The following is a 13127-nucleotide window of genomic DNA, read 5'->3' as shown; positions in this document are numbered from 1 at the left end:
GTGTATATTGTTAAAATTTATTACTCCTGTTTAAGACATATATTTTAAATACAATTTTTTTTGTCCTCTGACCCACAAATCAATATTATATCAAAAATTCACTTGGAGAAAAAATTTTCCTGACTTTAAAGAAATTATAATAAGATTTCCTTTACTCAATGATTTATTTTATTCACCACATATGAATATTTAGAGATTACATATTTACTTTGCAGACTATCTAGAGAAATGGCGATAAAAATGTAGGCAGTATAGGGATTTCATAATCACAAACACAATGAGGAGTCTATCCTGAGATAGAAAACCAGCTCTAAATTCTGGGCATTTAGCTTTAATACTAGCAAGATGATAGAGAATATGAGTAACTTCCCAGCTGGTCTCCTGTTTTCATTCTCATACCTGTTGAGTATTCAAATTCACAGCTATGGAATCTGTTCAGGTTTATACTCATGAAGAGGAAATAGTAGAAATATATTTGAAAAGGAAGTAGTAGAAAAATATTTGAAGTGATAGCTTCTATTGGGGGTGCAGCATAAGCTTGTCATCTTCCCCAGCCATTTTTTTCTGAAATTCTGCTTGTCTTTTAAGAGCCACAGATCTCTAGACATGCAAACCCTGAGAGAGAGTATCCCCTGGGTTGAGAAGATTATTGTAAGAATAAACAAGATCTGTTCCTATATCTACCATCTAGGAGAATTTTCCTTGGGGAACTCCTATCTGGAGTTCCATTTTTATTTTCACTCTGCCTTTGTTTTTTTTTCCCTAATATGTTTCTTTCTTAGTTTCAGAACCATGGACAGTACAATTCTCGCTAGCCTCCTGTTTTTGTAGTTAAATTACTTTTCTAGCCTCCTGTTTTTGTAGTTAAAATTACTTTTCATTTCCTGTGACAGGGTTGAAGGATACACTTTCTCATCTTGGGGACTTCCCCAGAAAAACTCTATGTGTAAAATTGAAAGAATTGGGTAATAACAGTTAAAGCATGAAGGCCAATCACATACCATTGATTCATATAGAAAGATGATTATCTTTAGTTTTCTACTCATTTATTAATGTGGCTCTATGGAAAACAAAAGAAGAGGATTACGGAGTAGTATTGCTTTTGTTTCTTCCAAATCTGACTCTTCAATGTTGGTAATGACACTAAATTACTTTCTAAGTTTGGGATCCTAAAGCTCACATTTCTCTCCATGAGAATGAGGCTGGTCTCTCCAATGTGTATCTTCACTTCTTGCTATATCCTTTAGGCAGAATATTTTCTGCTTCATCCAAGGAATATCTGTGTGCTTTCTGACATCTATCCAAGCTTTCTAATTAGTTATGAATGCTGTGTACTTCGTTCATCTTTCTACTGAGGTTCATTTTTGTGGTTTTCCAGAAGTTCATTATATATTCATTCCATGAATAATTTCTTGTTATAGAATATGCTATAAATATAACACAAATAAAAAACAGTTATTGCTTGCTGATTGTGTAAATTATTATTCTGAGTTCTTTACATGTATTAGTCTATTACTTCTTCCAAACACCCAGTGAAGTAAGTACTAAAATCATTTCTATTTTATCTTAAGAAACACGAGTCTCAGGCAACTTAAATAAAATTTGTTCTTCCTTCCTCAACTCTATTGAGGACCAGTTGAAGAAATTAATTGCATATATTCAAGGTGCACAATATGATAAATTGGGTATACAATATCATATTATTAACTATAGTCATCATTAAATTTCCCTGTTTTTTCAACAAATTGTGAAAATAGGATTTAAATTGAGGATTTCTAGTTCTAGAGGGTAATAGCACCTCCATTTTTTTGATGGGGGGATGTCTCGGGGGCCCCCCCCCCCCCCCCCCCCCCCCCCCCCCCCAACCCGGAGTTCCCCTGTTCCCCCCCCATGGTTTCGTTCTAACTTTCCCCGAGGGAATAGACCATCTTTTTACTAACAAAAAATTTTTTTTTATTTTTTTTTTTTAAATTCCTCAATTTTTTTTTTCCAATAAAATGACCTTGTCTTTAAAAATGTTCTTTTTTTACAAGGCAAGCTTATTACGCTGGATCTGTGTTAACAGGGCCCCATGCTTGATTTAAGCTTTTTTCCCATAATTTGAAATTTTTAATAGTTTTGTGCAAAGGGTACTGCATTTTTATTTGACACTGTCCCAGCAAATCGTTGTCAACTCTTCTTGTTTATTAGAGATAAGTTTATACTTGCTATTAGAACTACAGTTTTATAGAGTTCATATTTAAATGTTTTCATAGAATCATCCAGAATCGGCTCTGCTTTTTCTCTGTGTAGACAGACCAGCAAGTTTGTCTTCACAAGGTTTGCATAGAATACCTGTTCCACCCTTTACTTTTAGTCTGTTCCTTAAAGTGAGTCTCTTGTATGGAGCATATAGATGGATCTCAGTTTTTTTTTTAAATCCATTTAGATGTTCTATATCTTTTGATTAAATAATTTAATCCATTTATATTTACAGGAATTATGAATAGGCAAAGACTTACTATTACCATTTTATTAATTATTTCGGACTCTTTGAAGTTCCTTTATTAATTGACAACTAGAAATAACAGTTTAAAGTGGAAGTATGTATTTATGTAATACCTAAGTTACATCTACATATATTTTTCCATAGCATTCCTGTCTGCTGCCAACACTGATGTCTCTCATGGTCTTCAATATAAAACCCACATCTCTCTAGATAGCATCTTCTCTACAGGTACAGACACTCATTTTCAAATCTTTAAAAGTGCTGTGCTGAATTGCACATCTTGACTTTCAAATATACCCCTGCTGCCTGGAATGCCCTTCCTAGTTCCTTGTCCCTTGCCTGACCAACTGTTTCCTCTCCTTTAAAACCTAGCCTACCTGCTACCTTCTTTAGGGGCTTTCATGCTCTCCCAACCTTCCCCCATCCCAAGTCCAGTCTGGATTTGATCTCATGCTGGTCTCACAGTACCTACGCTCCCTATGACATTATCATTTATCATATTTCTAACATAAACACTTGACAAACTTAGTTAAGACATATTTAAGAAAGATTGTTTTTATAAGGGTGAGGAAACACTAGAAACTAGGAGGATATATAGAGGGACATTGTGCTAAGATAGGCATGGGGTAGTGAGGAAAAAATATATAAAATTTTTTTTCGAGGAACTCTTGATAAATCTTTACTGAATTGGGGGATGGGGAATGAAAGATGTTGTCAAAATAAAGATAACTATTATGTAGTAAGCTGGTATATAAGGCATAGTTTTTAAATCACTCTATTGGTATACAGTGTGGTTGGGGGAAGATAAAAGGTTTTGTGGTTGAACATGCTGATTTTGAGCTGATGCTGAAACATGTATAGCAGACTTTGGAGATATTACATTGGTGCTCACAAGGGAAGCTATGGCTGGTTATATAAATTAGGCTGGTGGGTGCTTCCAGTGTGCCAAGAAGGAACTGCTCAGGCTTGTCCCCCTAGATTTTGGGGGCTCAGCAGCTAAATCCCCCCACCCTGAGAATCTGGCAAGACCCAGCAGTCTCTCCAGAGCCCACCCTCATCTCCAGTTTCAATGAGATTAGGGGAGAAGGGAAGTCTCAGATGCCAGGCCACATACCTCTAGAAAGATCTGCAGATCCCAGGGCCTTCTCTTCCCTCTCTTCTTTTCATGGCTCCAGCAAACCTTAATCTCCATAGCAGAGATGTTAGAGTAGTCCCAGTGGGGAGAAAGGAGGGAGTCATTTCAACTGGCTCATTTCTTTTGCAGGGGGCACAAGAGGACATGTGCGCATCAAGGGAGGCTTTGAGGGCTAAAGATGGAGTTCCCTGTTAACCCTTCCTGCCCAACCAAGTAGCTGGCAAGAGCTCATATGGCTCAGTGTTAAGACTGAGGTTCACAGAATCTTGGAGTCAGCTTTCTGGTGCTCTGTTCTGCTGTGGGCCTGGGAACCAATGGGAAACACTCCCTGCCTGTCTCCCCTTCCCCCTTCAGTGTTTTTCTTTCATGTAAAAGTCATGCATCTTATTTTCAAAAGTAAATCTTAGAGTTCCTATGGTAGCTCAGCAGTAAGGAACCCAAGTAGGATCCAAGAGGATGCGGTTTGATGTCAGGCCTTTTTCAGTGGGTTAAGGATCTGCATTGCTGTGAGCTGTGGTATATAGGTCGCAGATGCTGCTCAGATCCCACATGGTGTGGCTTGTGGTGCAGGCTGACAGCTGCAGCTCCGATTCCACTCCTAACCTGGGAACTTCCATATGCGATGGGTTCAGCCCTAAAATGACAAAAAAATTAAATCTTATAAAAATATGGATTTGAAAATTGAAAAACACTCTACCGCTGAGAGAGCTCCTTTTCTACTTGTTTAGTTATAACATACTTAACATTAAAAAATACATATAAAGTGGTCACAAATCTTTTTGTACTGTAGGCATTTTTTCATGTCATTGTTTTAGAGATACTTCATTTTTATGGAGTTCATAATATTTCGTTATGGGACCCTATAATTCATTTGGTCCTCTCCTGATAACAATTTAGTCTATGTTTATGTTTATAATAATCTTTATGTTGTTTTTATTTTAAACTAAAAATATGTGGGTAATTGTAAAAATAAAGGCATTGGTAGGATTTGGTTTTGGGCTTTGTTAGCTGAATCTTGACTAATATATACTCTAGATTTTACTGTAAAAGCTTGGCCATTTATTGTCTCACCTGGATGGCAGTGTTATTAATGAGGTGTTAATGAGATTTCCCCAGTTCAGATGGGTCAGAAAATCATATTCTCCTGATATTCCTCTTCCCCAAGCCCTACTCCATCCCTAGCGTCCTTTTTATTTCAATTCTATAGCAGTTTGTTCTTTGTTACATCTCAGATAGTTTTTTCCCTTCCCATGTATGGCCTTGCCTTCAGTCAAAGCTCACAGGCTCCCCATTCACATGTACCTCTAGGGTCCCAGAGCCATAGCGTCTTCCCTCTAATGCTCTATATCACAGCCTCCAGCTGCTTCATCTGAGTTACTCATACTAAATTAGGGTTCTACCTAATCTATCTAGCTAGAGTGGTTTCCTAGACAGAACTAATCATCCATTATTTCGTCAGATCCTACAATGCACAATGTACCATAACATGAACTACAGGGAGAATCGTAAAGAAACACAATACATATTCTTTGCTTTGATACAGTGCTTAGTATATAGAGACAAGGTGGAGCAGTAGTGAGTAACTTGGAATACATTCTGTTTAAAATGCAGTAAATCCTTTCTCTGCATCACTTTTTGATAGTCTTTATCAGAAAGAAGAATTCGTTTTTTGAGTGATACATAGATAATTTATTTTTACAGAACAAAGTTCATGAATAACACTTATATGGGAAATGTTTTTAATTCTATTAAAAACTCAGGAATATAACCTTAAAATAGGCCAATTGTTGCTAATCTTTCAATATCAGCAGTGATGCCTAGAATCTTTAGACACCTTCAGTATAGCTCAAATACACAATTAGACAAAAGATTCTGAAAAAATGATGCATTAAGGGGGGAAATGTGCATAGCGCCTGTTTCTGCTCTTAACTCATGATGAAGACTGGTGATATTGATGGGAATGCAATCAAAGATGGTGATCTGTAGGGTGATTCTGATGACAACAAAAATGATATTGACTATATAAAGCTGATGGTGAGGATATTCATTATTGAACTGGTGACAGAAATGGCAGTGATGTTGAAAATGTTGGTAATGAGGGAAGTAGATGATCAAGTTTCAATAATATTAGTGTTCTAAGGCAATTTAGAGAACAGCTCATCCAGTCCACCCTTCAGGATATTATATTTATATAATATACCTATTTCTATATTATCATGCAAAATATATTCCCTTTGACATATAACTGATATAATATTTTGCAATAATGATAGTATAATATATAACACATGTACCTAACTCGGGAATATATAAAATAAGCCTGTACTAGGAGTGGGACTTAGAAGCTAGTTTTCCTAATTTCTATTTAGTGTCATTTCCCATATACCATATATGCTCTGTGACAGCCTTGGTGTTAAGTGACTCTGTAAACGTGGTGGTAAAGAGTGGAGATTTCCTCCCAAATGCTTATTTATGGGCACTTTATTTATTGTTCTTAATCCCAAGATTCTCTATGCTCAGAACCCTTTTTAAAAATTTTATTTATTTGTTTTTACTACTTAATGCATTTTATTACATTTATAGTTGTACAACAATCATTACTACCAAATTTTATAGCATTTCCATCCCAAACCCGCAGTGCATCCCCCCAATCCCCCAGTCTGTCTCATTTGGAAACGGTAAGTTTTTCAAAGGCTATGAGTCAGTATCTGTCTGCAGAGAGGTTCATTGTATCCTTTTTATAGATTCCACATGTCAGTGATAGCATTTGATGTTGGTGCCTCATTGTCTGACTGACTTTGCTTCGCATGATAATTTCTAGGTCCATCCATGTTGCTGCAAATGCCAGTATTTCGTTCCTTTTAATGGCTGAGTAATATTCCATTGTGTATATGTACCACATCTTCTGGATCCACTCCTCTGTTGATGGGCATTTAGGTTGTTTCCATGTCTTGGCTATTGTATATGGTGCTGCAATGAACATTGGAGTACATGTGTCTTTTCGAGTAATGGTTTTCTCTGGAAGATGCCCAGGAGTGGGATTTCTGGATCAAATGGTAATTCTATTTCCAGTTTTCTGTGGAATCTCCATGCTGTTTTCCACAGTGGTTGCAGCAGTTTACATTCCCACCAACAGTGTAATAGGGTTCCTTTTTCTCCATGCCCTCTCCAGCATTTATTGTTTGTAGTCTTTTTGATGATGGCCATATCCCAGGCTGCAGGACTGGAAAGGCTCTTCTTTTGAGGGCCCTTAATAGGCAGTTGTGTGCCCTGACCACTTTTCTGGATGGACTGTGCCACTTTCTTGATTCTGAAAATGAGCAAAACTGCTAGCTGGGACTACTGTTGGGTGGTACAGGCAGGGACTCTGCTGCCAAGATGCAAATACTAGTTTTTGGAAGCCCCTACCTCTTCTCCATCACATTCACATTCCCAGCAGTCAAGCTCTGTAGAGCCCTCTTGCCGTCCCTGTGGTGTAAGCCTGGAGAAGGGGTCCCCACGCAGTGACCTGCAATGCTGGGGAGCGTGGGATGTCCACCTTGATCTTTCTTTTCCCCACTGGAGAAACCATAGGCTCAAGGGAGACCTCTCAGTGTGGTGCTGCACTGACCTGGAGGAGGGGCAATGCAGGCAGCAGGGAGCTCCTCCTCCTCCCTTTCTAATGCCATTTGTCCTGGTCTCTGTGGTACAGGGGACTGCTTTGGCCTCACCTCTGTGTTCTGTCATTTTTTCTGTGATGCCTTATCTATGAATAGTTGCTAGTTATTCTCCTTGTGAGGAGGATAGAAGCTGGGAATTGTCTATGTTGTCTTCTTGGTGATATCACTCTTCTAGAATAATTTTAAATGATTTTGTCTTTTAGCTTTTATGTTAGATTTAAGGTGATTTAATCAACACCATTACAGAATTTAAGTATTCTATGTTATTTTTCTTACTAGTTTCTGCTGTTTTTTGGATAATTTGCAAAGACCTGTGCAATATATCACGTTCATTATCTCAGTTGTTTACAGAGTAGGTGTTGCATTCATGTCTTGCCTACAAAAGTTTCAGAAAAAATAAGCTGCTTGCCCCTGATTGCACTGCTAGTGAGAATCTGTACCATAATTTGACCTAGTCTGGCCCTGGCCAGCTCAAAATAAGGAAAATAAATAAAAGTTTTAAGTTTGCAAGTAAGAGATAGAACTCTTTATTTACAGAAAACAATGTGGAATGGAAACTTGAAAGAATCTCTGTAAAGGTCTATTAGAAGTTATAAGTAAATATAGAAGATCAATGAGTATAAATCAGTATACAAGCATAAACTGAATTTTTATATGCTGACCACAAAAATTAGACAATAAATTTTTAAAAATACACTTTATAGTAACATCAGATATAGAGAAATAAATTGAATGAAAAATGTATAAAACCCAGTACTTCCAAAATTATGTATCATTCCTGAATGAATTTTTTAAGAACCTAAAAATGCAAAAGTATCTTGTTTGTACATTAGTAGGTATAATCTTTTGAAGAAGACAGTTTGGCTTCTTTTTCTTATGCTTTTAACTGGTTTCTATTATTTAATTAAAGGAAGAATGTGTGTACCATACTGAAATGAGCAATAGCAATGAGCCAGTAGACTTATAAGTAAAGGTTTTAAAATCCTCTGGTAAGTCCAGTGGGGGTAAAAGGACAGTTCAGTTTGAGCTATGGATTCAGTATACTTCAGTGAACATCTTAGTAGATATTTTCAAATTAAAAACCTGATTTAAAACATATAGATAAGCAAAAGATGTGGAGTAGATAACAAAATCTGGAAGAGCAGAGTTAGAAAACTTAACACTATCCAATATAAAATACTACTATATAGCTACAGTAATTAATGGAGCTTGATAGAATAAGCATAAACACATAGATCAGTTGAACAGGTAAGAGACCCTTACATACATACAATTTCTAAATTTATTCCAAGTGCACCAACTGCATTCTGTAGGGGGAAAGTTTGTTTCCAAGTAATTATTGTAGTTAATTGGATAACAGTGAGTAAAATGACCACTAACACCTTATACCATCACAATGGTAAGTTTCCAATGGATTATAGAACTAAACATGAAAGGTAAAACAATAACGCTTCTGGGATACAATACTGGTATTATTTTATTTATATTTTTAATTTTTTTACATTTCAACAGTTTTATTTTTATAAATTTTTTATTATGATTGATTTACAATGTTCTGGCAATTTCTTTTATACATCAAAGTGACCCAGTCAGTCATACATAAAATCACTTTTTCTGTTTTAAAATTTAAAAAATTTCCATTTTTATTATTCCATGGTTTCAGGATGCTATAACTACTTTTGCATTCATTTTACGTACACTGACCAGTTTTATTATGCTTCTCAATCCTGAAGATCTGTGTTTTTAAGAATTCTGGGGAAGTGACTCTTGAGCATATATCCAGACAAAACTTTCCTTGAAAAAGACACATGACCAAGATGTTCATTGCAGCACTATTCACAACAGCCAAGACATGGAAACAACCCAAATGTCCATTGACAGATGACTGGATTAGGAAGATGTGGTATATATACACAATGGAATACTATTCAGCCATAAAAAAGAACAAAAGAATGCCATTTGCAGCAACATGGATGAAACTAGAGCCTCTCATACTGAGTGAAGTAAATCAGAAAGAGAAAGATAAATATCATGGTATCACTTACATCTGGAATCTAATATATGGCACAAATGAACCTTTCCACAGAAAAGAAACTCATGGACTTGGAGAATAGACTTGTGGTTGCCAAGGGGGAGTGGTAGAAAGTAGGATGGATTGGGAACTTGGGGTTAATAGATGCAGACTATTGCCTTTAGAATGGATAAGCAATGATATCCTGCTGTGTAGCACTGGGAACTCTGTCTAGTCACTTATGATGGAGCATGATAATGTGAGAAAAAAGAATATATAATATATGTGTAACTGGGTCATCATGCTGTATAGTAGAAAATTGACAGAACACTATACAATAGCTATAATAAAAAACATATATTAAAAAAAAAGAATTCTGGGGAAATGGCATCAATGTTGTTGCACTGGATGTTGCCTATTATGCATTCTCTTAATACATGGAGATTAGATCTTTCTGAAACTATTGTTAGACAAATATTGAAATTTTCCTCTGTATATTTGTGACTCCAAAGTCTTTTTCATTAACCAAAAAGTATCTTCCTTTTTTCCTCATTTTCTGGGAAATTCTTGGATCTGTCAGTGCATTGTTTCTGTCTTTTCTTGAATATTATCTGCTGCTTGTACTATCCATCAGGTTTTAATTTTTGGTCACTATATATTGTATTTATATCAAGTTTTTGCTGTTTTTCAAATGTGACTTTTTAAAACATTATTTTAATTGTGTTTTTATTTCTTCTTGTATTCATTCTCTGATTCACTGATTGTTGTACTACTTAAGCTTCTCACTCACATAACACAATTGACATAGACTTTTCCATGGTGACCATTGTGCATTACCAATTGAAGCCCTGAAAGATGACTAGAACAGCGGTTGGACCCTTGAATAGCCAGAGAATATTGAACCAGGTGGTTATTCTGCATGCTTCAATACTATATAATATTTCAAACTTGATTGTAACTCAGGAAAAAAAAAAAAAGAATTTTCCTCTACTTTGATAGAAACGAACCAGGAAGGAAAATCAATTTGGAGACTTTAGAATGAAAGAAATTCACGTTTTCACCATACTTGACATTGTGGACTAAAATTTAAATGTATTGCACATACTAGTGTAATTTTTGTTTAACTCCATGTCAATGTTTTTGTTACTCAAAGATAGTCCATTCCTATGGCTTTGCTCATAATGACTTCTATTAGAGCTTTAATTACTTGATTTACTCTTATTCCAGTATATTGTGATTTGCCTCAGTGAGGAAGGAATAGACTTCCTCATTAAGTTTACAGTGATTCAGCAAAAGAGGTAGCTTTTCTTCTTTTAACAACCTTTTGTAGAGCTGCCTTCATGGCTTTGTTTCTCAGGCTGTAGATCATCGGATTAAGTGTGGGAGGCAGAACAGTATAAAAAAGAGTAAGCAAAAAGTCTAATGCAGTTGGAGAGTCAGAATGTGGCTTCAGAAACTCAAAGACACCAGTAGAGAGAAACAGTGTGACCACAGCTAGATGGGGGAGGCAAGTGGCAAAGGCCTTGGCTCTCCCCTCGGCAGATGGGATCCTCAGCACAGTAGAGAATATGCGTGTGTAGGAGAATCCAATGGAGAGGAAGCAAAGAAATGCCACCAAGGACAGAAAGCCTGTGACCCCAAGCTCACGGACATACTCATCAGAACAGGCGAGTTTTAGGAGCTGGGGAACCTCACAGAAGAACTGGTGGATGACATTGGCACCACAGAAGTGGATGGAGAAAGTAGCAGATGTATGCATAACTCCAGAGACGACCCCACTGATCCAGACGGCTAGGATTCCGTGAATACAGGTGTTGACATTCATGATGATTTCATAGCGCAGGGGAAGGCAGATGGCCACATAGCGATCGTAGGACATCACTGTGAGCATGGCCAGCTCAGCAGAACCACAGAGAGTGAAAGCCAGACATTGCAGTATGCATTCCCAGAGGGAAATACTGCTAGTATGCCTGAAAGAGTTACAAATGGACCTTGGTACCGTCACAGAGATATAGCATATATCTAAGAAGGAAAGATGTTTGAGGAAGAAATACATAGGGGAGTAGAGACTGTCATCCATGGAAGTTGCAGCGATAATGAGTGTGTTGCCAGTTAAAGCCACTAAGTATAAGACTAAGAACAGAGAGGCCCATAAGACTTCTAGCTCAGGCTTGGCAGAAAATCCCATGAGGAGAAACCCACTCACTGCAGTGAAATTGGCCATATTCCTTCTCAGTTTCCAAGGAGGCTGCTGGCTGCAAGACAGAATGGAGACCTATGGAAATAATGCCAGAATCAACAGTTCATCATTGTAAATGTTATGTAACTTTGTATACTAATAATCATATTGAGTAATTTTAAATAACTTTGACTGAAGCACAAGAGTTAGGTAAATTGGATTATGAATTTTAATGTCATGTTTTTCAGGCCAAGGAAAGGAAAATATTTTATTATTGGGAAGTATGGTGCATCAAAATTTTATGGATGTTAAAATTTTCACTCAGTTCAAACACATGTTCATATTTATTAATAAGTTTTTGAGGTGACTGTTCTCATTAGTTATTATATCTATTTGTACCACCACCACACTGATTCTTTCACTGCAGTTTTTAAATTTCCTTTCATGTATGAGAGGACAAATTCCCAATCCATTTTCCTAGTTGTTTTTTGAAAAAATGAATACTGAGAATGAAAAGCACATTTTTATTGACATTTTCTTATTTGCATTATAATATGCAAATAATCATTACCTTTAATGCAAAATGTTATATAAATTAATGCAAAGTAAGCCAAGTTCCTATTAGGAAGTGGAAAAGGCCAGTAACTTTCTAGTATTATTTTTAAAAGGAAATAAAATGTTTATAAATGGCTAAAATTATTTATCCATTATTTTATTTTATTTTATTTTATTTTATTTTATTTTATTTTATTTTATTTTATTTTATTGTTTTTTTCCTTTTTAGGGCTGCATCTGTGGAATATAGAATTTCCTAGGTAAGGTGTCAAATCAGAGCTGCAGCTTCTGGCCTACGCCACAGCCACAGCCACACCCGATCAGAGTCGCATCTTTGACCTACATCACAGCTCATGGCAACTGCAGATCCTAAACCCACTGAGCAAGGCTGTGGTTGAACCCACATCCTCATGGGTATTACTTGGGTTCACAACAGCAACTGCTCATCTTTTATTCTTTTTTTTAACTCAATCAATTTTATTATATTTATAGTTGTATGACTATCATCATGACCTAATTTTATAAGATTTCATTCTCAGACCTATCCTTTATTCTTAATTAAATAAAAATTAAAGCAAGAGTAAGATATATTTATCAGTGATTCAGAAGTTATTAGTGATAGAAAAGAGTCACTTCTTTAGTGAAATTGCTAAGCTTTTGTAGCTTTCTACTTTGAATGTTGATCCAGAATTTTAATTACTTTTTTTTCTCTGATCTCAGTGAGTACTTTTTCTCTGCAACTTGACTCTCTTTTAGCATATGAGGTATTGAAATCCTCATACCTTTATCTTTGGTCTTATTTTTAAGCAGATATTAGTGTTTTTAATACACAGCAAAAAGTGTATATGAATAATTTAATAATTTGTATCATTTATTTCTGGTTGTGAAATATTTTCTGTATTTCTCTCAAAATATGGGCCATTCCTTTATCGTTACTGAATATTTTTGTATTTCATTGACATCAGAATTTCTCCCTAAGACATAGAAGAGACTTGAAACCCAGATGACTGGTTGTGACAGGAACCATATTCTCACATGCTTCTCACAATCTTTGTGTCCTTACAGTCTTTCTCTCTGGGATCTTTACTGGCCCTTGTTTT

The 13127-nt window shown here is 36.1% G+C and overlaps 1 protein-coding gene across 1 annotated transcript; it reads right to left on the bottom strand.

The window, feature by feature from the left end:
* Positions 1-10564: 10564 nt before the first annotated feature.
* On the bottom strand, positions 10565-11745 carry LOC100518792 (olfactory receptor 14J1-like). Its single transcript, XM_021082299.1, has one exon. It carries the CDS (start codon positions 11515-11517, stop codon positions 10570-10572), a length of 948 nt encoding a protein of 315 aa, XP_020937958.1. The 5' UTR covers positions 11518-11745; the 3' UTR covers positions 10565-10569.
* Positions 11746-13127: the final 1382 nt, after the last annotated feature.

Source organism: Sus scrofa, unplaced genomic scaffold, assembly GCF_000003025.6.
Source record: "Sus scrofa isolate TJ Tabasco breed Duroc unplaced genomic scaffold, Sscrofa11.1 Contig62, whole genome shotgun sequence".
NCBI classification, from domain to species: domain Eukaryota; kingdom Metazoa; phylum Chordata; class Mammalia; order Artiodactyla; family Suidae; genus Sus; species Sus scrofa.
The sequence above is the reverse complement of the archived record's forward strand: the minus strand, read 5'-3'. Positions and strand labels throughout refer to the sequence as shown.